At 36.7% G+C, this 27,500-nt stretch overlaps 1 protein-coding gene across 9 annotated transcripts in view; it reads right to left on the bottom strand.

The window, feature by feature from the left end:
• Positions 1–26,136, bottom strand: part of LOC144960323 (galactose-specific lectin nattectin-like) — a 53,493-nt gene extending 27,357 nt beyond the window's left edge. For 3 of the 9 annotated variants that reach the window (XM_078893380.1, XM_078893387.1, XM_078893385.1), the window contains exons 1-2: positions 25,989–26,075; positions 8,288–8,406 (exon numbers count right to left, since the gene is read on the bottom strand). In XM_078893380.1, coding sequence (XP_078749506.1) covers positions 8,288–8,351 — 64 coding nt within the window. In that variant the 5' untranslated portion in view covers positions 8,352–8,406; positions 25,989–26,075. Of the gene's footprint in view, positions 1–8,287; positions 8,407–16,096; positions 16,207–21,824; positions 24,126–25,988 lie in introns of those variants that run through there. The other 6 variants (XM_078893382.1, XM_078893386.1, XM_078893381.1 and 3 more) reach the window with 5 other exon arrangements.
• Positions 26,137–27,500: the final 1,364 nt, after the last annotated feature.

The following is a 27,500-nucleotide window of genomic DNA, read 5'->3' as shown; positions in this document are numbered from 1 at the left end:
TATTATTATCATTATTATTATTATTATTATTATTATTATCATCATCATATTATTCTAGAGATATCAAAAGATTTTCTTTCAATGAATGTAGAAAAAAGACTGTAATTCTACAATTTCAGTTCAAAAATATTCACAAGAGAGATTTGTTTAGACTATCATATCAGTGTTAAGGACATAACTTTAAAGATTTTTACATTAAGTGGGCGTCTATGTTATAAATTCTATTCAACGGATTTGAATCGGGGTACGTCTGTGTGAAGCATGTTTCTAAAAATTGTTTAAAGTGAAAATATTCTAATCTGTGCCATTAAAACAATAATAGCTATGTTATATATTCATGTAAAACCAAGATATGAAGTGAATAGAAAAGTGCCAGAAGACAATAGAGAATAAAAATTTTTCGCGGCGGTGGTGGGGTTTGAACCTGCGACCTTATTGGTACGACAACTCCGCCTGGCAGGTGAGAGCGTGGCTCTACCGTGTGAGCTATCCACGAACACAAAAATATTCGTTTCAAACTCAAAGTCATTACTAGATCCCTCTCTCACCCACTTCTTGAGACCGCCGATTCGTTCGTACACCACCATCGCGAATAATTTTGACCAGCAGTTAAGCTTAATAGCCAATATTCTCAAACACAACATATAACATAGAAACGATTGAGACATTGAGTATGCTCCGGTGTATGGGGTGAATTTTTAATTCAGAAAAGTGAGTGGAGCAGGCACTTATGTTGGTAACAACAAGATATGAAGTGAATAGTAAAGTGCCAGAAGACAATAGAGAATAAAAATTTTTCGCGGCGGTGGTGGGGTTTGAACCTGCGACCTTATTGGTACGACAACTCCGCCTGGCAGGTGAGAGCGTGGCTCTACCGTGTGAGCTATCCACGAACACAAAAATATTCGTTTCAAACTCAAAGTCATTACTAGATCCCTCTCTCACCCACTTCTTGAGACCGCCGATTCGTTCGTACACCACCATCGCGAATAATTTTGACCAGCAGTTAAGCTTAATAGCCAATATTCTCAACACAAACATATAACATAGAAACGATTGAGACATTGAGTATGCTCCGGTGTATGGGGTGAATTTTTAATTCAGAAAAGTGAGTGGAGCAGGCACTTATGTTGGTAACAACAAGATATGAAGTGAATAGAAAAGTGCCAGAAGACAATAGAGAATAAAAATTTTTCGCGGCGGTGGTGGGGTTTGAACCTGCGACCTTATTGGTACGACAACTCCGCCTGGCAGGTGAGAGCGTGGCTCTACCGTGTGAGCTATCCACGAACACAAAAATATTCGTTTCAAACTCAAAGTCATTACTAGATCCCTCTCTCACCCACTTCTTGAGACCGCCGATTCGTTCGTACACCACCATCGCGAATAATTTTGACCAGCAGTTAAGCTTAATAGCCAATATTCTCAACACAAACATATAACATAGAAACGATTGAGACATTGAGTATGCTCCGGTGTATGGGGTGAATTTTTAATTCAGAAAAGTGAGTGGAGCAGGCACTTATGTTGGTAACAACAAGATATGAAGTGAATAGAAAAGTGCCAGAAGACAATAGAGAATAAAAATTTTTCGCGGCGGTGGTGGGGTTTGAACCTGCGACCTTATTGGTACGACAACTCCGCCTGGCAGGTGAGAGCGTGGCTCTACCGTGTGAGCTATCCACGAACACAAAAATATTCGTTTCAAACTCAAAGTCATTACTAGATCCCTCTCTCACCCACTTCTTGAGACCGCCGATTCGTTCGTACACCACCATCGCGAATAATTTTGACCAGCAGTTAAGCTTAATAGCCAATATTCTCAACACAAACATATAACATAGAAACGATTGAGACATTGAGTATGCTCCGGTGTATGGGGTGAATTTTTAATTCAGAAAAGTGAGTGGAGCAGGCACTTATGTTGGTAACAACAAGATATGAAGTGAATAGAAAAGTGCCAGAAGACAATAGAGAATAAAAATTTTTCGCGGCGGTGGTGGGGTTTGAACCTGCGACCTTATTGGTACGACAACTCCGCCTGGCAGGTGAGAGCGTGGCTCTACCGTGTGAGCTATCCACGAACACAAAAATATTCGTTTCAAACTCAAAGTCATTACTAGATCCCTCTCTCACCCACTTCTTGAGACCGCCGATTCGTTCGTACACCACCATCGCGAATAATTTTGACCAGCAGTTAAGCTTAATAGCCAATATTCTCAACACAAACATATAACATAGAAACGATTGAGACATTGAGTATGCTCCGGTGTATGGGGTGAATTTTTAATTCAGAAAAGTGAGTGGAGCAGGCACTTATGTTGGTAACAACAAGATATGAAGTGAATAGAAAAGTGCCAGAAGACAATAGAGAATAAAAATTTTTCGCGGCGGTGGTGGGGTTTGAACCTGCGACCTTATTGGTACGACAACTCCGCCTGGCAGGTGAGAGCGTGGCTCTACCGTGTGAGCTATCCACGAACACAAAATATTCGTTTCAAACTCAAAGTCATTACTAGATCCCTCTCTCACCCACTTCTTGAGACCGCCGATTCGTTCGTACACCACCATCGCGAATAATTTTGACCAGCAGTTAAGCTTAATAGCCAATATTCTCAACACAAACATATAACATAGAAACGATTGAGACATTGAGTATGCTCCGGTGTATGGGGTGAATTTTTAATTCAGAAAAGTGAGTGGAGCAGGCACTTATGTTGGTAACAACAAGATATGAAGTGAATAGAAAAGTGCCAGAAGACAATAGAGAATAAAAATTTTTCGCGGCGGTGGTGGGGTTTGAACCTGCGACCTTATTGGTACGACAACTCCGCCTGGCAGGTGAGAGCGTGGCTCTACCGTGTGAGCTATCCACGAACACAAAAATATTCGTTTCAAACTCAAAGTCATTACTAGATCCCTCTCTCACCCACTTCTTGAGACCGCCGATTCGTTCGTACACCACCATCGCGAATAATTTTGACCAGCAGTTAAGCTTAATAGCCAATATTCTCAACACAAACATATAACATAGAAACGATTGAGACATTGAGTATGCTCCGGTGTATGGGGTGAATTTTAGTGACTTGCCACACTTTGCGTTTATCCACAGGGCAATATGCACTTAATTGTATGTCTGACAACCCATTTTTATGGGCTCAATTGTGTAAAGGAAATTTCATATATGACGTAAAATATTGTCTGCCAAATACAACGATGTCAAACCATTCGTGTGTTAGAATGTTAGACCTGCTTATATGTACATGTCGCTTTAGTACAATTTTATCACCAGTTGACTCAAATAACCAGTAGGATTATCTGATAGAGCATAAAGATCTGTAATAAATTGTTGGTAACATTCATTAGGACATTATGATAGGTTATTTGAAGTTACTAGATAAGAGAGTTAACAATCCGTGTATCACTTCACTCTCGCCACAATACATAGATGGTATTTCTTTAATGACGTTACTCTCTTACAACAACACAGAGTAGACTTTTCTTATCTACTTCAATCTCTAACAACAATAGAAAGTTAATATTTCACTAATCACTTTACACTCTGAATGAATGGAATCATTTCATTTATAGCTTCACTCTCTCGCCCCAATATAGAGTGGACATTTCTTTAATCACTTCACTTTCTAACAACAATACACAGTTGACTTTTCTTTAATCACTTTACTCAATTATTACATTACAGAGTTGAACTTTCGATAAACTCATTAATCCTTTACCACAATAAGAGTGGACATTTTCTTCATCAGTTCAACTCTATACCTGCCACACAGACATACACGTTCAAACAAAGGAAGGTCGAAGACATGTTGGTGTCAATTATTATTGGCCTCTTTTTGTTTGTTACTGCCAACGATGCAGAAGAAATCGTAAGTATTATTATTATTATTATTATTATATTATTATTATTATTATTATTATTATTATTATTATTATTATTATTATTATTATTATTATTATTATTATTATTATTGTTGTTATTATTATTATTATTATTATTATTATTATTATTATTATTATTATTATTATTATTATTATTATTATTATTATTATTATTATATTATTATATTAGAAGAAGAAGAAGAAAAAGAATAATAATAATAATAATTATAATCATAATAATAATAATAATAAGAAGAAGAAGAAGAAGAAAGAAGAAGAAGAAGAAGAAAGAAGAAGAAGAAGAAGAAGAAGAAGAAGAAGAAGAAGAAGAAGAAGAAGAAGAAGAAGAAGAAGAAGAAGAGAAGAAGAAGAGAAGAAGAAGAAGAAGAAGAAGAAGAAGAAGAAAGAAGAAGAAGAAGAAGAAGAAGAAGATGAAGAAGAAGAAGAAGAACCTATTTTAATTATCTTTATCTTTCGATCAGTGTGTTGATAAAAATGTCTTTTATTGACAGTCACAGAACCAATTTTCACTTTTTATTAGCCCCAACTATTTTTTTTGACGGTCAGAGTATTTGCGACATCGACATTTTTTGACGGTCAGAGTATTAAAGACATCGACATTTTTTGACTAGTCCCATACGATTGACAGTTATATCAGCAACACAGATCCATGTAATGGGCATAACTATATATTCAGAGTCAGAGTCCAAGTTCCATCATATATGATTATGATATGGTAATATCACACCCACTAACTAGCAACTTTTAGATGGTAGAAATAGAAAGGACTGTTCAAGATAAAGTTGTGAAGTTGACGTGACGAGCAAAGGGGCCCTCTAGACTTATACACTAGACTAAAACAATAAAGTCAATATTTGTCAGTTACCCATATAGAAAAAAATATATAAATAAAAAGTCGCAGGCCATAATTCATAATAAAATAAGGAACAGTAATCCGATTCGGATTCCGAATCAGGCGGAGCCTGATTCTGTTATGTGTGCGACTCGACAAAACGAGCACGACAATGGGCCCAACTATCGTCTGCAGGAACTACAGTTGATAATTCTAAACATGTCTTAAATAATTATTACGCAATTATTATTGGTACCTACCACTTTGCAAAGATTCTGGTTCGATAAATTAGCCATAGTTATTAAAAGGTATTGAAATCAGATTCGTACTTTCGATTTCAAAAAAGATAACAAACCCAGTCACTCAGTTTGTAAGAGGGCGTCATAGAAAAATAGTTCATACTTTCCTGTGAAATTTTTGATAGTTCACTACTTTTTCTATATTTTCATATCATTCAAGACATAAGAAATATTATTTAAAACTTATGGTCGCCAATAAACCAATTTATTATAAGGTACCGAAATTAGAAGAACAGAATCAATTATTGCGCATTCAAGGAAATTGTACCAAGGCAGAAAAGCGTTAGTTTTGCTTGAAATCGTTATCCAACCAATGGCCCCCACTAGCGGGGGCTGAAAATCCAAGGCGAGCCTCCTTTCTAAAGCCCTCTTTGATATATATATATATATATATATATATATATATATATATATATATATATATATATATATATATATATATATATATTATTTAAAATATTTACCACAATGTTTGAGACAGTCTACATTAATGTTTCAGGCTTTATTTGCCATCGTCAAGACTGAGTTGTTTTGTTGACTGTTGTTGTTTCTTGAAGTGGTTCCGGTTTAAAGTTGCTTAACAAGAATTTACGCCGATGGGGACACTTTCCGTACATCTCACTTTTCATGTTGAGTGAGGCTTCATGAGGGTGTTTGATTATAGTATATTTCTCTTCCAGGCATAAGCTACATTGTTTTGATGTTGGTGTGTATCCTGTTGCTTTAGATAAAATTTTCCATGAAATGTTGTGGTCTAGTTTGTTGTCTTTTAATTTCCAATTATGTTCGCTGAGTTTTGTGGATGTTTTTTTGTTAGTGTTTCGAAATGTTGAGGTGTGGAGGTTGTATCTTTTTTGAAATTATTTTCTGTTAGTCCTACATATTTTTCTTGCTTGTTTGTTTTAGTTTCTGTGACTGTGGCTTGGTAAATTAAACTTGATTATAAGCATTGTTTGTTTAGCGGGCAATGTTCTTTATTTCTGCAGTTGCCTTTTCTGGTGGGTGGGTTTTTCTCTTGTCGGTGGTTTATTAATATTTTTTTGTTGTGCCTTGAAATTATTCGTTCTATGTTGCGCATACACGAGTAGCTTATTTTTATGGTATTCCTGTTGATAATTTTATGTTGCTTGTGGTTTATTGGAAAGTGTGTATCAATTAATTTCAGGAACTGCTGTCCTATGTTTGTGCTGACGTTTTTGTCGAAAGGTGGGTTGAACCAAGTTATGTGTCGTTTTCTTGTTTTACGTCCTTCACTTGTGTGTTGGGGTTTACATGAGAGGGAGGCGTCTGTGTATTCAAATGGTGTGTTGTATCCGCTTTTTGTGAGTGCTTCTTTGTAGGGGGTGGCTGTGACGTTGGATATCTCTCTGTTTTCCGAAAGTTTGCTCACCCTCAGTGCTATGTTTTTTGGTATGTTTTCATTGACGGGACGGGGGTGGTTGCTGTTTTTATTAATGTAGCTAATGGTATTGTTTGGTTATCTGAACGGTTGGAATGAATTGGATTTTATGTCGAATGTGATGTCGAGGAAGTCAACTGTTTTTTTGTTTGCTTCTATCGTGATTTTCAAATTGTTGTTTTGGAATATTTTACAGATTTGTTTTTTGATGTTTTCGTTCGCTCTTGGTCGTCTGTTGGTTATAGCGAGTCCGTCATCTCTATAGAGGCCGATGTATGTGTGTGTATGTTGCAGTTGTTACAGGATGTAGAGTCCGACCAGTTCGCATGTTTCAGCACCGTCGAACGAACCCATTGTTACGTCGAAATCATTATGTCGCTTTAATTTTCCAAGCCACAGTCACAGAAACTAAAACAAACAAGCAAGAAAAATATGTAGGACTAACAGAAAATAATTTCAAAACAAGATACAACCTCCACACCTCAACATTTAGAAACACTAACAAAAAAACATCCACAAAACTCAGCGAACATATTTGGAAATTAAAAGACAACAAACTAGACCACAACATTTCATGGAAAATTTTATCTAAAGCAACAGGATACACACCAACATCAAAACAATGTAGCTTATGCCTGGAAGAGAAATATACTATAATCAAACACCCTCATGAAGCCACACTTAACATGAAATGTGAGATGTACGGAAAATGTCCCCATCGGCGTAAATTCTTGTTAAGCAACTTTAAACCGGAACCACTTCAAGAAACAACAACAGTCAACAAAACAACTCAGTCCTGACGATGGCAAATTAAGCCTGAAACATTAATGTAGACTGTCTCAAACATTGTGGTAAATATTTTAAATAATAATAATTCGCTCCATTACTGCATGTCGAGCACTTTTTCGTACCATATTTGTATCAAACACGATTCAATATATATATATATATATATATATATATATATATATATATATATATATATATATATATATATATATATATTGCTTGTTTGTTTTTTTTTGTTGTTTTTTTTTTGTTGTTGTTGTTTTTTCATTTATTCTTTTTTTTTATTTTTTGGTTGTTTAAAAACCACCGACAAGAGCAAAACTCACCCACCATAAAATGCAACTGCAGAAATAAAGAGCATTGCCCGTTAAACAAACAATGTTTAGAATCAAGTTTAATTTACCAAGCCGCAGTCACCAAAACTATAACAAACACGCAGGAAAAATATGTAGGACTGACGGATAATAATTTCAAAGCAAGGTACAACCTCCACACCTCAACATTTAGAAAGAAAAACAAAGCAAACATCCACAAAACTAAGCGAACATATTTGAAAATTACAAGACAACAAGCTAGACCACAACATTTCATGGAAATTTATATCTAAAGCAACAGGATATACACCTTCATCAAAGCAATGTAGCCTATGTCGGGAAGAAAAATATACTAGACTCAAACACACTCTTGAAGCCACACTCAACACGAAAAATAATATAATATGATAATAATGATAAAAGTAATAATAATAATAATAATAATAATAATAATAATAATAATAATAATAATAATAATAATAATAATAATAATAATAATAATAATAATAATAATAATAATAATAATAATAATAATAATAATAATAATAATAATAATAATAATAATAATAATAGTAATAATAATAATAATAATAATAATAATAATAATAATAATAATAATAATAATAATAATAATAATATTAGTAATAATAATAATAACAATAATAGTAATAATAATAATTATAACTATAATATTTAATGTAATTATAATAATAATAGTAATAATTAAACTTACCGCTTTCTTCTGCAACGTTGGCAGTAATGAAGAAAAAGATGGTAACAATAACTGACACGAACATGTCTTAGACCTTCCTTTGTTCGATCTTGTATGTCTGTGTTGTAGTGAGAGTTAAACTGATGAAGGAAATATCCACGATGTATTGTTTTTAGGTAGTAAAGTGATAAAATAAATGTCAAATATGTATTGTGTTAAGAGATTAGATTGATGAAACACATTTCAATTCTATATTGTGGTAAGATATTGAAGCGATAAGTGAAATGTCAACTCTGTATCCTTTCTTTAAAAAATATAGCATTGTGGAGAACATTGTCCTTATTCGAGTCAATAAAAAAAAATATACGGCGCTCAACTCTACTGAAAGATTTGAAAATTAGAAATCAGCATTTTACAGATCGATAAACAGATAACTTGATTTCCTTTTATAATTTAAAGTCAGTTTGAAAGTTTGTTGAGTCAAACAGATATCATAAAATACGTACCGACGACACTAACACTCTGGAAAACAACCAATTTCGACATTGTAAAAAGTTGTCAGTTTTGGGTTTTTACGCAAATCGTTGCATTCGAAATAATGTATTCACTGTAAATGTTGCTGCTCGAAGCTCGAAGAAATAAACGATAATGTAAAATTGTGGCGACCAGTTATGTCGGTGCTTCGCACGAACATTTGTCTTACATTTTAAGCACTACGACGCACTTCTATTGTATTCAATGTTTACTTCCGTTTTCTTAGTCTTGTACGGTTCGTCCTCTGATCCATACAATCAATCCAAGTTCTATCCACTATTAAACGTTAGCAATAATCTATACACGGATTTTGTTATTACTTTATTATATCATTACTGACTATTTCTACATTGGTGACCCCGACGCGAATACGTAAAATGGCTCAACCAGATCTCTCACAACAAGTCGCGAATTTGACAGGCCAACTACAGGCTCTTGCTGCTTCCACCAACTTCCGTGAACAACAAATCAACTCAAGCTCCCGGAATTCTGGACTAAATCACCGGAGGTTTGGTTCGCAAGAGTGGAGGCACAGTTCAACACCAAGAAAATTACTCAGGATCAGACAAGGTACGACTATGTTGTCAGTTCTCTTGACATAAATACTGCAGAAGAAATTCAGTCACTGCTAGTAAACCCACCACATCTTGATAAATATGGCAGCTTAAAAAAAGCCTTGATCAAGACCTTCGGCAAATCCCAGACCCAGAAAGACACAGAACTCCTTAATCTTAATGGTCTTGGTGACAAACGCCCAACTGCTCTACTGCGCAAGATAAATGCACTGAATGATGACCCTGTCACTCTGAAACGTGCATTATTTCTCATGAACCTTCCCCCGGACATTCGAGGCATTTTAGCCGGGCACAATCTTACAGACACAGAAGAATTGGCTGAGGCAGCTGACAGGATCTGGGAGACACGCATGTCCGGTGTGCAACTTATTTCCTCATCACCATTCCTGACTTACCCTCAGCAGGATGTAACAACCACACGACCACAGTCAGAGGAGACTGCTGCTGCAATTAAGACAGTCCGCCAACGTGGACAGCCTCTTCAACATAGCATGCCCAACTCTATTTGCTATTATCATCAACGATTTGGACCAGACGCCCGTCGCTGCCAAGATGGTTGTAAATTTTCCAGTTTACTCAAACTCAAAGGAAACAAACAAAACTTGCCTTCTTCGGGAAACGCTTCGGCTGGCCGATGAACGTGGAATCGGTCAGCAATCCAAATTCAAACACTTTTTCCATTTATGATAGACGTTTGGGACAATCTTTCTTGATCGATACTGGTGCTGATGTATCTGTATACCCCGCCTCAACTCAAGACCGCAGAACATTAACACCTTCTATTACACTCTCTGCTGCAAACGGAACATCAATCAAAACCTGGGTAAACGCACCATCACTTTAGAAATAAAATCTAATCAAGTCCTCAATCACGAATTTTACCTGGCAGATGTGACACGTCCCATCCTGGGTGCGGATTTCTTTGTTTCTAACGCCCTGATAATTGATCTAAAAGGAAAACGACTCTTGTCTATGGACAACATTTCTGTTCCACTTAAATATACTAATTCACCCATAAGCCTTGCCGGCCTCTCAGTGCACCCAAGTACTGCATACTCTGACCTCCTTCAACAGTTTCCAGACCTTGTCATTCCCCAGTTTAACTCATCTCGCAACAAACACGGCGTGGAGCATCACATAATCACCAATGGGCCACCCGTCCACGCTCGAGCGCGCCGTCTCAATCCAGAAAAACTGACTGCAGCAAAGGCTGAATTCTTCAAGATGGAGCAGATGGGAATCATCCGTCGCTCTAAATCAGCATGGGCATCCCCTCTACATGTAGTTTCCAAATCAGATGGCCAACTGAGGCCTTGCAGTGACTACAGACACCTCAATATTGTGACCAAAGATGATCGGTATCCTCTACCTCATATTCACGACTTCAATAGCCGCCTTTCTGGATGCAACACCTTTTACAAGATCGACCTGATTAGGGGCTATCATCAAATTCCCATGGCAGAGTCGTCAATTCCAAAAACAGCAATCATTACGCCATTTGGGTTGTGGGAATTCGTGCGGATGCCATTTGGCTTGAAAAACGCTGTCCAAGCATTTCAAAGACTCATGGATGGCATTTTGAGAGACATACCTTTCGCTTTCCTCTATGTTGACGACATTTTGGTTGCCAGTCATTCACATAAAGAACATATTGAACACTTACGGGAACTTTTTCAACTCCTCTCTACAAACGGACTTGTGATCAACAAGGCGAAATGCGTTTTCGGTGTTAGCGAGTTGGATTTTCTTGGCCACCGTGTGACTGCTGAAGGGATTCTTCCACTACCGGACAGGGTGGCCTCTCTACGTGACAGTGCCCCTCCCACTGACCGTGCCGGCCTTCAGCGATTCCTTGGCTTGCTAAACTATTACCACAGATTTATCCCATACGTGGCAGACTTCCTTGCCCCACTACATTCTCAGGCAAGTGGCAAAGGACAATCCACCGTGTGGTCTGATGACTGCAATACGGCGTTTGAAAAGGCCAAGGAGGCTTTGAAACACGCTGTTCTCCTTCACCATCCCCTACCAAATGCCCCAACAAGTCTTACAGTTGACGCTTCCAACTCAGCTGTCGGTGCACAACTTAAACAAAAGCAAGGTCATAACTGGGTCCCGCTTGCCTTCTTTTCTAGGAAGTTCTCAGCCACAGAAAAAAAATACAGTGCGTTTGACCGCGAACTGCTCGCCGCTTACAGCGCTGTCAAACACTTCAGGCATTTCCTGGATGGTAGGGCATTTACATTATTCACAGACCACAAACCACTTGTCTCCGCTCTCATCAGTCAAACTGACCGCTCGCCTCGACAAACAAGACACTTGTCTTACATCGCCGAATTCACCACTGATATTCAGCATATCACAGGTCAATTTAACGTGGTAGCTGATGCCTTCTCGCGTTTTAATATTATGACGCCCACAGACTCAGCCATTTGTTCCATTACTGATTTCACTAAACTTGCATATGACCAGGTTCACTCACAGGAAATGGAGTCTTATCGCAAATCTACCACAGGTCTTACACTTGAGAACATTCCATTTGCTTCATCCACAGTCTTGTGTGACACTTCAACAGGCGCAACACGCCCCATTCTTCCAACGTCATGGACTAGACAAATTTTTGACCAGATTCACGGTCTCTCCCACGCCGGCGCACGGCCCACACAACGCGCCATCAGTCAACGTTTCGTTTGGCATGGGATGAAAAGAGACATACGTAAATGGTGTAAAGAGTGTCATCATTGTCAATCTTCCAAAGTGCATAGGCACACCCGAGCACCACTTTTCGACTGGCCACTACCAATGTTGATCTCGTTGGACCACTACCCATCAGCCAAGGTATGACTTACTTGTTTACAGTCATCGATCGCTTCACGAGGTGGCCAGAGGCAATTCCTCTTCCAGATGCTCATGCTTCTACCTGTGCTCAAGCTTTGATACACCATTGGATTTCCCGATTTGGTGTTCCTGAAAACATTACTTCCGACCGTGGCGCACAATTCACATTGGCACTTTGGACAGAGTGCAACAGGTGTTTGGGCATCAACGTCAACCGAACAACCGCATACCACCCTCAAGCAAATGGGATGATTGAACGATTCCATCGCCAACTGAAGGCAGCACTGAAAGCCCGGACCACAGGCACAAACTGGTATTCGGAGATACCCATTGTGTTGCTGGGGATTCGTACATCCTGGCGAGAGGACTCTGGCTGTTCCCCCGCTGATTTAGTCTACGGTTCAACCCTTCGTCTTCCAGGAGAGTTTTTGTCGTCGACTGGTCCTGAAACATCTACACCAAAGTCAGAATTCGTTCAGCGGCTACAAAACACAATACGTTCCATGAAACCACCACCCCCCAAGTTTCACGGCCAACAGTCCACATATGTGCCATCCAACCTGGCATCTACTGGTTACGTTTATGTGAGAATTGACTCGCACAGACATCCGCTCCAGCGTCCATACGACGGCCCTTATCGGATTATTGACAAAAGGGACAAATATTTCATTTTGGACATGAAAGGTCGCTCTGAAAAGATTTCCATCGATCGACTAACCCAAAACCATTGATATTACCTCATTCAGATGACACGCAACTGAAACGCGTGAATTCGACCCCTGTCACGGGACGCCTGGCGACAACAACTCGATCAGGTCGAGAATCTCGGCTACCACCAAGATTCCGCTGAACAACTGTTGCGCCCCGCTGGGGGAGGGGTAGTGTGGCGACCAGTTATGTCGGTGCTTCGCACGAACATTTGTCTTACATTTTAAGCACTACGACGCACTTCTATTGTATTCAATGTTTACTTCCGTTTTCTTAGTCTTGTACGGTTCGTCCTCTGATCCATACAATCAATCCAAGTTCTATCCACTATTAAACGTTAGCAATAATCTATACACGGATTTTGTTATTACTTTATTGTATCATTACTGACTATTTCTACAAAATTGAATGCAAGCTTTAATTTACTTTTTAAAAAAACAGATCAAATGAAAGGTTTAGGTTTCCCCTTTATCAACAAAAGAGCATACATGAAACACCACCGATGAATGAGATAATGTGGTAGTGGCGTAGTTAAGTAAACAAAACATTAGTTGGCAGGAAATTAGTATGCTCCTATTTGTAAGGAAGCCCGAATTAAAATAGAATACTAGATATTTCTAAAAGGTGCGCAATTAATTAAGTGAAAAGAGGGGAGTCGGGGAGGAACTGTGTATTGTAGTTTTCAACAGTTTTCATCTATTTATAACATCAATATTATTGTTGCCACTTTGATGCTTTCAATGTGATGGTTTCGGGTGCATAATACCCAGGTTTAACTTATGGCCACACCCTCAACTCTATCTGTCCAGTATAAACATCAATACATAAATTCCTGAGTGAGAAGCTGTCCGATTGGCATTTTTCAGCAAATCGTGACATTCATAATGATATTATTCACTTGATCACATTAAGGTATTCGGATTAACAGAAATTTTAAATAAATCTCACCAATTAACACCATCAACTAATATAACTGCTAATATTACTGTCGTTTTTATGCCATCGATGAGATTATTATTGCCCTGGGAAATATTTAGTTAAACGTTATCGGCAAACTGTCAATGGGAGCGATCTATATTCATGTTTTCGTCCAACCTATTCATCGATCACATGAATTATTGCTGTACACCGATTGGATTTTTTTCAGTGTATCTAAACACGCTGCTTTGTTTATGAACGTTGTAAACATACCCATGCATCATGCTGAGCAAAATGACCAATTGTAACGTTGGTTATTCTTAAAATGTGAACACTTTTCACTAAGTGGGTCATTTTGAGCACATGTTGCAATGTGGCCAATGACCTCGAGCACATGGAAATGTAATATAGATCGTACATATTGTATCTGTCTAGCTTCTAGCTCGAACAAACCAAAAATAGACTTATTATTATGACGGAATACTTGACGCTGTTCGCGTCTGCTTCAGAATTACATTTGACCTCAGGATTAAAGTGGTCAAGACACCCATTTACTTTCATGTATATTACTTAGTTTTGAATTATGGGCATACTCTCAATTTTACCAATAAACAATCAAAACATGATCACCAGAATACTGTAATACTGTACTGTAAGGTAAGTTCTCGATCCCAGGATCGGGGAGACATTCCGAAAGCTCCTACATCCCCAGCATTCTTTCAATTTGTATTTTCACATTTTATGTTTTGTCAGGCTTTTATTTATTCAATTTGTCACCATATAGAAGCATTTTAAAAACTCTTTTCGGAAAATCTCCCCATGATCGTCTTTCAACTCTGTTTACGTCTGCTACTTCAGGTTTATTTTCGCATTTGATTTTCTTACCACAGGCTGTTTTCACACATAAACAACTGTATGTTGCTGTGTCATGGGTCAGAGGCTATAGTGATTTACACTTCATGTTGGGCCACACAGAGAAATCAACTGAGAATGTACCAAGTTACACAGACAATGTTGTTTATCAATCTGCAATCATTAAATGATGCTGGGTACAAAATCCAATGAAAATAGTTCTTTCCCCGCGAAATTGCGGGCTTTTTACTAGTTCATATAAGATGCAATAGCGAAAATGTCAAACATTATCGTAGAAAGAAAGTAAAGCCATAAAAGTAATCTCTATTGTAATGCGAGAGCGAAACGATACATAAAATGTCAACTTTACATTGTAGTAAGAGACAGTAGTGTTTCAATAATCATATTATGTTGATAAATGGAAACCCTGGCAGGTCCATTTCATCTGTTATAGTATATTAAATTGAATCTTACATTTATTTTCTCATTGTTATTTATAAAAGTAATAAAGGAGATATCAAATCTCTTAATTATAATAATAGTGTGAAACAATAAAAGAATAGTCTCCTGTTTATTATTGCTAGAGAGTGAAAGCAATAAGGAAGTTATACTTCTGTATTCCCGGAATTAACATATCCAAAGAAAACGTTGGAACCATGATACAATCTTTAGGTGTGTGTAATTTGATATGGCAAAAGGGCGGCCATATTACGATTCCCAGCGTCCAAATGACTCTGTCAAAATGTCCTAACATATCATTGAATAATTAGATGACAGATCATTCACCATTATCAGATTTTCTAAAAGACAATTTGAGGCAAAGGTGATAACTGTACATTAAACCGTCGTGTACATATATACAAATTTGACATCCCATACCCGTCTAGTTTATCGTGACTGCAATTGACAAAATATTACGTCCGTTTTTGTGACTCCCACTACAACAGTGAACCCATAAGGAATTTCATTATCAGACCTGCAATTATATACACGTTGTTCTAAAGATAAACGAAAGTTTTGCAAGCTACTTGTACATTAATCTGTAAAATAGTTTTTTTTTTTTTTTAAAGAACAGGTTAGAATAATATTAAAACTTTAAACTACTTATTAGAAATATGCTTTACATAGTCGTATCCCGATTTTAGACCGTTGAATAGAATTTATAACAGACCTCATTAAAACTCTTAATGTCGAATCTTTAACGCATATATCAAAGTCTAAACAATTCTTTAATGCAACGAAAATTATAGCTTGTGATTCTAGACTGTGAATTAAAAATTATAACATTCCTGACGTAAAAGTCTTAAAGTCGATTCTTTAACGCGGATATTGGTGTAAAAAAATAATTGTGCAACAAAAAAATATTTCTTATCACTCCACACAATTGAGTACAAATTATACATACCTGATGCAAAAGTCTTGGACAAAATTCTTCAATGCGGATGTCGAAGTTCAAACAAATCTTTAGTGTAGCAAAATTCTCAAATGTGAAGAGTTTTGAAATGAAATCGAAAAATTTCAGTCTAATTTTTACATGTGTTGAGAACATTCTCTTTTTTAGCCAGGAAGTAACAGTCTTCAATCGGATTATTTTATCTAGATGTTAATGACTGATTTTTTACGAGTGTCTAAAGTTTTTTTTAGCATTGATGTACGGATTAACAGGAGTCACCGTTTAATAATGTTTGATAAAAAATTATTATTTCATGTTATGTGTGCCTTTGTACTCAGTTATTAGAGATAGTCATTTAAAACACGCAAATTTTCTTCAACTTCAAAGTTAAATTATTCACTTATTGTTAGATATCATATTATATCGCAATCATCAAAGGTTATCAAGGTTTTATTTGATGCATATCTTGTATAATTACTTAGTATCTTAGATACAAAAATGTGCATATTAACTCTACTATTACAAATGTGTTGATCATAAGCATTGTAAAAAACGATCTTTTATATTGCGCAATATCCACTTTAAGGTGATAACAGGGCTTTGCAAGAAATGCCTGACCAACCGCAATACTTAACACAAAGGATAGGCGATTTTACAATTCCTTTCTGACAGAGACAACACTGTAATTGATCAGGTACACATTTTACGGAGAGAGAAAGTATGTATATAGTAATTTCCTGGGATTCAACTATGGCCGAGCGATGTTCGAAATAGGAGTGTCATGCCACTATAAGATATTGTAGCACATATTTCTTTCTTCTTCTTTCTTCTTCTTCTTCTTCTTCTTCTTCTTTCTCTTTCTTCTTCTTCTTCTTCTTCTTCTTCTTCTTCTTCTCTTCTCTTCTTCTTCTTCTTCTTCTTCTTCTTCTTCTTCTTCTTCTTCTTCTTCTTCTTCTTCTTCTTCTTCTTCTTCTTCTTCTTCTTCTTCTTCTTCTTCTTCTTCTTTCTTCTTCTTCTTCTTCTTCTTCTTCTTCTTCTTCTCTTCTTCTTCTTCTTCTTCTTCTTCTTCTTCTTCTTCTTCTTCTTCTTCTTTCTTCTTCTTCTTCTTCTTCTTCTTCTTCTTCTTCTTCTTCTTCTTCTTCTTCTTCTTCTTCTTCTTCTTCTTCTTCTTCTTTCTTCTTCTTTCTTCTTCTTCTTCTTCTTCTTCTTCTTCTTCTTCTTCTTCTTCTTCTTCTTCTCTTCTTTCTTCTTCTTCTTCTCTTCTTCTTCTTCTTCTTCTCTTCTCTTCTTCTTCTTCTTCTTCTTCTTCTTCTTCTTCTTCTTCTTCTTCTCCTACTGTGTAACAAAAATTATCTCTTGTGAAGACTTTTAAATTAAAACACAAACACTACAGTTCTATTGATACATTTAATTCAATAGAATCTCTTGGTAACCCAGGAAGTAACAGTCTTTAATCGTGTCATTTTATCTAGATGTCTGTACGAGTTTCTAATAGTTTTATTTTTGATGTACTGATTAAAAAGGGTTATCATTTAATAGTAATGAATAATAGATTGTTATCGCACTTTATGCTCACCTTTGCACTAAGATATTAAAGATATTCATTTAAAACACGTGCGTTTTCCTCAACTTCAAAGTCAAATAATTCATTTAATTTTTGATATTATATCTTATCACAATCATTAAAGGTTATAAAGGTGGAATTCAATGCAGTACGTACATAATCAAACCTTATTGGAGAAAATTCAACGGTTGATTTCGTCCATATTGACTATATCATTGTAATCTATTGACCTCTAGCCTTGTAAAATAAATGTGAGATTTTCAAAGGGCAATATCCACTAAAGCGCTTTACAATGGGTCTCTGACCTACGACAACACTTTAAAAATAGGACGAGACATAACTCCTCTCAGGATATATCTTTAGTTATTTTCTGAAAGAAACAACTCTGTTAACTGTTAGGTAAACATTTATCACATGTGTACTTAAGGGATTGTGAGTAAAGAGCCTTTTTTCAAGGATTCAACCTTGAGACACATTTGACTCGAACCCAGGATCTTACGATCCGAAGGCGAGTGTCAAACACCTAGACCACGTACACGTACGTTGTGAAATTGATTAAAACAAGTATATGTTATCACATAGGTACTTCAAGGTTTCTATTAGTGATTTTAAAAATATTTATTCAATCAGAATCCGCTGTATTGCAATCAAGTCAATTCTATGGTTTGACAATACGTTGGATAAAAAGGGTTCTGTCACATAGATTTAGAACATCTCTTGACACAAAAATCAAAGTTTCATGTTTTGTTAATGTAAACAAGGAAACTTGTTTTTATAATAAACAAAAAACTGTTTTATTAATATACTTCACCAAATAGGATGTAGATCGATACTATATTTACAGTACACTCCGGATAATCGCAACACCTTGGGATCAGCGAAAATGTTGCGATTAATCGAAGTTGCAAGTAACCAAAGTTGACTTTCCTGTATTCCAACATTTTACACGTATGTGGTAAACTCAAACTGCTTGTTGTAAATATTGTTAGTCCATCCCACAGACTGAAAAATTTGATTAACATAAAAACCATATGGCAGCCTTGTATATGTTTGTTAACATGCGAACCGATGCAAAATTTTATTCAGATTGAATTAACTTTCACTCTTTTGTTCTCAACATTTGTAAGAGTTAAAGATATTAGCCATTAATCTAGACAATAAACTGTCACCAAACTCTTTGGTCACAATGCACAGTTGTCAATCCCAAGACAAAGGAAATCGCTGTCTCTCTTTACAATTCTCATTGTCTACCAGTTGTCAGTCTATTCACAGCCCCATCCCCTCATATTTAATGGCCACAGATTACATCATAACCCAACACTGCAAAACCCTGCACTCTTTTGATTCTAATAGAGTGGTGGAAAACTACTGTAGCAAATAATCCCACTCACTCTCGATCCTTCAACCTGTTTAGACTTCATCCATGATGAAATTTAATCCTGAAATTTTGTTTGATTGATATCGTGAATCTACCACTTTCTGAGGGCGAAAATTTGTTGCAATTAACAGAAGTTTGTTGCAATTAACCAGTGACTTTTATATAGAGTTAATTCCCTTTCTTTGGAAATGTTGCGACTAACCAAAAGTTGCGATTAACCGAGTTGCGATTATCCGGAGTGGACTGTACTTCTAGTAATGTACGAGTATGATTTTGTCAATAGTTTTCATTGCTTAAGAAGTTTTTTTAAGCAGAAAACATTCCATATGATGGCATTGTGTTCTCTTATATTTTGAGAAGTTATATTCCTGCATTTGTAGTTCCCTGCTTCTAGTATACCATCATCTCTTATTGTGACTTGCTTCCAAGGTTCGACAGTACCAGCCATTGGCTCCCACTACCCAAACCTTTTTTTTCATCCCGGTTGTTCATATAGTCCTGCAGAACATACATCGGATCAACGAAGCCCATACATGAATCCCGGAAATGGGAAAGTCTTCGGAAAACCCGGCATAGTTTAAAACAGCACAAGGGGTACTGCCTTACAACACGAGGCGCAATGCAGGATGTAACGGCCGGAGCCTTCCCAACTTTGCCAGTAGTCGAAGCTCTGCGCGTTTACCCCGTGGCGGGTGGGTCGTCTGGGTCCCAGTTACTCATCCTATCTGCCAGGAGTCTTCGTTTCCGTTCCGCTTCACGGTTAATAATTTTTTTAAATGGTGCTTTACATAGCGCAATATCCACTAAATGTTCTCAAAGCGCTTTACAAGGGGTCCCTGGTCAACCGCAACATTTAACATATAAGACGGGACATGACGCCTGTTAGGCAATATTACAATTTTTCGGACAATGACAAAGCTGTTAACGGACAGGTCCTCATTTTACACCTGAGTACGGTGAGAGAATGTGAGTAAAGAACCTCTTCTAAGGACTCAAGAATGCACTGAGCCCGGGCTCAAACCCAGGACCTTCCGATCCGAACGCGAGTGACATGCAACTAGACCACATAGACGCAATTAAGTGCCAAGTCTCCACGTTTAGGACTCGTACATCTCCTGCCTACTAAATTTTGCGAAGTTCACACAAATGAGCCTCGTACACCTGCTTCCATCGAGGAGGTGTCTCGCTCTCATTCCAACAGGTCACTGATCTCCAAACCATTTCCATTTCAATGCCGCCATTAAGGGCACGTAATCTCTATACCAACAGGAGACATATCTCCATCAAGTCATGGTCCGCAAAGACAGAGCTCCTTGGATGTAGCATCCGTCCACGCCTTACGGCTAGACTTGCTATTGGTCCGCCTTAGGATTTAGGTTGAGGCTATTGCGGTATGACACTCGCTTTCGGATCGGAAGGTCCTGGGTTCGAGCCTCGCTTGGCGCATAGTTGAGTCCTTGGAGAAGGCTCCTTACTCACATTCTCTCACCGTACTCAGGTGTAAACTGAGTGCCTGGCCGTTAACAGCGTTGTCTCTGTCCCAGAAATTTGTAATATCGCCTGACAGGCATCATGTCTCGTCCTGCATGTTATGTGTTACTGTTCGTCAGGGACCCCTTGTAAAGCGCTTTGAGCACATTTAGTGGATATTGCCCTATATAAAAGCTCAAGTTTTTTTATAGTTGGGTCGGACAAAAGAATAGAGTGGTGTCCTGCTGACGGTGGCTAGCAAGACAGTGGTGTCCTGTATACGGAAGACTGTGAAATAGCTTACAAGACGAGTGCCTCGCATTCGGGGATTGAGTCCTCATCGGGTGTCTGGTTGGATCGCCATTCCGTTCGTACTTACAATGCCAGGCCAACGAGAGGCGCGTGGCTCTGCGGTACGGTCTTTATTCGTACCGGAAAGATACCGAGTTTGATCACATCCCGCGACATATCAGGTTTTTCACTGAGTTGGAGGTGTGGGTCCAGGAGAAGGAAGAACCTTGTCTGGACGCCGGTTTGGATCATTCTTAGTTTGGCTACTCAACTTCAGCTGTTCCAGCAAGATTGGATCTAGGCTGGTATCACCCTCAGGGTCATGGCAGCGCACAAGCTCCTGTACGACGACAAAGTGATGATCCTTCTCCACTGTCCAGTCACTAGACTTGAAGGTGGATACGAAACCGTTCTTAGGGCGGAGGAAGACTTTAGAAGCTGGGTTAACGCAATAGATTTGGAGGTGTAGCCATACACTACTACTACTACTACTACTACTACTACTACTACTACTACTACTACTACTACTACTACTACTACTACTACTACTACTACTACTACGACTTCTACTACTACTACGACTACTACTACAACTACTACTACTACTACTACTACTACTACTACTACTACTACTACTACTACTACTACTACTACTACTACTACTACTACTACTACTACTACTACTAGTACTACTACTACTATTACTACTACTACTATACTACTACTACTACTACTACTACTACTACTACTACTACTACAACTATTATTCTACTACTACTACTACTACTACTACTACACTACTACTACTACTACTACTACTACTACTACTACTACTATACTACTACTACTACTACTACTACTACTACTACTACTACTACTACTACTACTACTACTACTACTACTACTACTAACTACACATCCAGTCCTCCCTTGGATTAGAGCCTAAAGACAAAGTTCCCCTATGGGATGAATAAAGGGAATTATATTTTATATTTAATATATTTTAATATTAAAATGAGCAGAAGTATACAATTTCATTTTTGGTATCTTTAGACGATTTATTATTTATTCTCAAAACAGTATATAATAATCCTGTTTCCAAAAGGAGATTTTAAGATAAAAATGAGCAGAAGTACGGTGAAAGAATGTGAGCCTATTCCAAGGACTCAAAAATGCACCGAGCGCGAGGCTCCAACCCAGGACCTTCCGATCCGAACGCAAGTGACATGCATTTCACTGTTAGCAACTTTAGACAATTTAATATTTATTCTCAAAAAAGTATTATAAAACTGATTCCAAACGAAGATGATAAAATTAAAATGAAATCATACAAACCAATTGTGCCCATGAAGCCGCAGTTTATCTATAGCGTGACACGGATAATATAAATTGCTTGTTATCCCTGGATAGGACAATAGCCATTCCCAAATCTAACGAACTCAGCTACCCATTAACCATTGGTTTTACAAGAGGGAGGGGGGGGGGTCAGAAAAAAAAATCACCACCGCACCCCGGATCGATCTTGGTCCCTTCGCATATGAAGCGAGTGCTCTACCAACTGACCTATCGACGCGCATACTAAAATGAGCAGAGATAGACAATAGCAATTGTGTTTACTTTAGATGAATTATTGATTTAAAAAAAGAAATCTAAGTTGTCATTTTATTTGGGACTGAATCATATTTTTGAAGTGGGATAACATTGGGGTGGGGCTCACTTTTTTATTGGGTTTTTTAAGAGACAGAATTGCACAACATCAAACTTCTCACAGCTCGTGATTGGCACCAGGTTTCGGGGAGTTTATTTTTATATCTGCCATCATTTAAAGAAGTAACTCGCTTCCCCCTCCCCCTTTCCCATTTTACAGACATAATTGAGCCATATCGAGGCTTTAAGGCACAGGTATAGTGGTAGAAATAGTTTGAAGGAATTCATTGTGGTCGTTGTGGGCATCTATAGCTCACTCGCTTCACAATGATAGGTACCGCGATCGATTCCGGGTGCAGTCGAGATAATTTCTGATTCCCCCCCCCCCCAACTCCCCTAACCCCTAGCATTGACTGGGTAGTTGGGTCCGTTAAATCTGGAGAAAAGTACTAGCGTCCTATCTAAAGTGTAGCAAGCAATTACTATTGTCCTTTTCACACAATAGAAACCGTGATTAGCTCCGGTTCCATGGGCACTATGGTTCTGAAGGTACTACATTGTCGTGGTTCACTTTTTATGTTACGGTTAGCTGTCAATTTCTTGAAAGATATACCCACTAAACATAGTATAAGCGTCGTTTCTAATCAAAGCGTTTGGGGTTTTTCCCAAAACTCGGACTGAAACAACATCCTTATTCGCGAGTTTTACAAATACGCTGGTAGAAGATTGGTCCCAAACACCCCCATCCGTGCCCATTGACAAAGCTGCTTCTAATTTGTTGTTGACAAACACTCCGAGGTCAAGCCAGCCACTTGAAGATTTCATCATTGAAACCAAATGAAATCCATAGATTCCCGCCTTCTTGGCCTTAAATATGCCAGTTTTGTTATCATAGGCTTGTCCAATATCCATGATTATGTCATTAAACACGATGGTATCCCCTTCGTTTTCAGACACTGGTACAGTGTATCGGGCCGAAAATGCTGATACATACTTCTCTTTTGACAACTGTTTTTTAAGCGTATTTTCTAACAACACAAAATCTGATCTAAGATGTCCTTCCTTTTTCTTGAGTTCTAGTATAACCGATTCTAAACTTGAGATTTGGACCCGAGCTCTATCCTTGATCGCAGACATATTTGCTTTAAAGTCTTGTTGCATCTGAGTCTGATCTAAACTTTGCTTATCAAGTTTATTTTCCAGAACCGCTAATTTGGACAACAGATAGGTCTCTTTTTCCGCCCGTGCTTTTAACTCACTTTCCAATTTAGAAACAGTGTGAACTAAATTTTTAACAAGTAATTTGACGTCTAAATTGTCAATTGTTAAATGCGCTTCAGCCCTTTTTTCCTTCATAAACCCTTTATCATCCAAGAAGTACACGACACATTCGTATATCCCAACATCTTCTTCCGTGGGTCTCAAGAGAGACAGTCTCATGAAACTTTTACTTGGGATTTTGTTGATACCACCTAGAACTTTAAACTTTTCAGGTTTCTCGGTGCCTTTTGAAGCGTTACAATTGTGTTTTATCGCAGCTATAAGGTTACCAGGATTTCTAATGACCTCCATGACCACTATATCCCGGGCCTCCTGGTCAATTGAGGCATCAAGAGTGCATGATATAGTGATAGCTTTAGGCTCAAGGGCTTCTATACTATTTGGTGACATCTCAATACCGAGGCCCCAAACTGTGGAAAGAATATCATGATAAGACAAAATAAGATAAGATCTAATATATATATATATATATATATATATATATATATATATATATATATATATATATATATCTTCCTATTTTACCAGAAAAGGCCAAAGGCCAAAACGGCGTTTATTTAGTTTTGTATTTTTTCTATAAGAGTCATTTTACTCTCTTTATTCTCACTATATATTCTCTCTCTCTCTCTCTCTCTCTCTCTATATATATATATATATATATATATATATATATATATATATATATATATATATATATATATATATACATATATATATATATATATATACATATATATATATATATTATATATATATATATATATATATATATATATATATATATATATATATATATATATAATATTTTACTATAGTGCTATGGTAATTATAATGGACAGGCCACCTCGACTTCATGGTCAATGTCCACAAGTTATGTAATATTGTCATCTTACCGTTTGTAACTCTCAAGAGATGAAGTGAATAAAAAAATTGAGCTTTTATATAGCGCAATATCAACTTAACGTGCTCAGAGCGCTTTACAAGGGGTCCCTGGTCAACAGTAACATTTAACATGTAGGACGAGACATGACGCCTGTTAAGCGATATCACAATTTTTCGGACAAAGACAACGCTGTTAACGGCCAGGTACTCATTTTACGCCTGAGTACGGTGAGAGAATGTGAGTAAAGAGTCTTTTCCAAGGAATCAACTATGCGTCGAGCGAGGCTCGAACCCAGGACCTTCCGATCCGAAAGCGAGTGTCATACCACTAGACCACATAGCCGCACAATAGAAAAGTGCCAGAAGACAATAGAGAATTTTAAAAAAATTGTTACTCTGTAATCCTTACTTATTTATAAGAACATTTGTCCCATTAAATTTCACCTTTCCATATTCTCATCATGTTTACTATATTCGTCATTTGATCTTTGTTTTTTCAACGTAACTAGTAAATTCTGGGCCCCTCCTTTTCCACTCTTTATCTTTGAATGTAGGCGAGTTAGCTCTTAAGCACTCAGCGAGAGCATGGCGGAGAGAAATAGCACGCCTGACCATGATGTGAACGATAAAGACCAACCTGGTGGTGACTTCAAATCCTGACCTCCAAACACCGACACGAACATCCAGGACTTCCCATATGGAGAGTTTCACTCCTCTGACTAAAATGAACCAAAAGACCACAGAAAATTCTCATTTTACCCGAGAACCATCACAGATTTGAATAATTTACCACCGGAAGTTACATCTGTGTCCACTTTAGATTTATTTACATATCTTTTAGATCACTGCTGAATTGTCACCTTTATGTTTTTGTTTATGTCAAAATCTTCATCATTAAACATGGATAATAAAGGAAGGTTTAGATTCATATGATCCAGTTATGAGAGTTATAAGTAAATTGGGGGTTGTTTTAATGGTGCAACATTTCAAGAATATTTTTCTTACCAAAATGTGTAATATGTTGTTTTCTCTTTCCGTATTTTAGACGTATGTACGTATGTGAAACATCTTGAGTATTAAGATTATTTTGGGCCATAATTTTAAATACGATGCACTTTTCTTTCTTTCCGCATTATGATTGCATGTACGTATTTGAATATATTTGAGTATTAAGATTATTTTTTTGGCCAACAAATTTGATACATCATTCTTTTCTTTCTGTATTACTACATTAGTATGCACGTAGTGTGTGAATAACTTTTAGTATTAAAATTGACTTCTGATCAAAATTTTAAATAATTGTTTTTTTCCCCGGATTATGGCCGTATGTAGCCTACATGTGAATATTTTTTTTAATATTAAAATTGTTTTCATTAGAAATATATACTTACCTTGTACGTAAAGACCACAAGCGAAAAGTGAAGTGAGAAAAAGAATAAGTTTAATTGCTTCAGCCATGGTACAAGCACACGTCAAAGACTCGCAAACAAATGGCTGGTCCTATCTAATATAGCCCAGCATACGACGTGACCTGGTGACAAAGATATAAGACAATTAAGAATCATCTGTAACCCTTCCCTAGATCCGGTATCGTGTCGAAGCGTAAAATAAATTATAGAACAGTAAAGTTGGTGCCCCAAACGTAAACAAAGGTCGAGAAGCACATGGCAAACCACATGTTCCTGTCTTGACAGCTCACGTTCCAATGTAAATAATAGAAAGAAAATAACCTTTAAAATTTGGCTGTTAGGTGGCAAAAGAAACACATATTCATAAATACCCGATCATGCATCAAATAATGTCTAGTTATGGCTATTTTATGGAACAAAAGGTAAAATTTATCAAAAGTTACGTCTATCTATTTTTAGACCAGAGCAAATTATTGCGCTGGTATGAACAAAACGAGAATTATTCGGAGCCTGATTTTCATAATAATTTAGTCTTATATTATTATTTCTGCAACTGTTAGATTTTATGTAAACATATTTTCAATACTGAAAGTGTATTGCCTACAACTCAAACTACAAAATTGGGAGACCTATATTGTGCGTAAATTATTCCGGTCCCTAACGGAAATCACTAGCAACTTGTTATTGTTTACGTTTGGGGCACTAACTTTACTGTTCTATAGTCTCTGTCCTTTCGTGTTCAATGTATGTGTTGTTTGATGCAAGCGGCGAGGGTTCACAGCGTAAAACGCGAATCCTTGGGAAGAATAACGAAGGTATTAAAATTGTCCATCTGTGATGGAATGATACCACGTCTGACCGGTAATCAGAAGGTCTGAGGTTCGATCCTCAGTCGAGGTTTGTTTTCTTCTTGTATATTTATGTCTTTCTTTGTCAGGCACCTTTCATACACTTTTGTTTAGATCTTTATCGTAAACATAAGTCCGTTAGAGCCTGAGGAAAATCACGAGAGAGAGAGAGAAAGATATATATATATATATATATATATATATATATATATATATATATATATATTATATATATATATATACTTATATATATATATATACTTATATATATATATGTATATATGTATATATATATATATATATATATATATATATAAAAGTATATAATATATATATATATATATACATACATATATATATATACTTATGTATATATATATATATATATATATATATATATACTTATATATATATCTATGTATATATTTATATATATATATATATATAAAGAGAGAGAGAGAAAGATATATTATATATATATATATATATATATATATATATATACATATATGTATATGTATATATGTATATATATATATATATATATATATATATATATATAAGTATATAATATATATATATATATACATACATATATATATATATATACTTATGTTATATATATATATTATATATATATATATAT

Source organism: Berghia stephanieae, chromosome 15 (assembly GCF_034508935.2).
Source record: "Berghia stephanieae isolate SIO BIC M18660-M18661 chromosome 15, UCSD_Bste_1.3, whole genome shotgun sequence".
NCBI lineage: Eukaryota > Metazoa > Mollusca > Gastropoda > Nudibranchia > Aeolidiidae > Berghia > Berghia stephanieae.
This window is presented reverse-complemented; position numbering and strand designations above follow the sequence as displayed.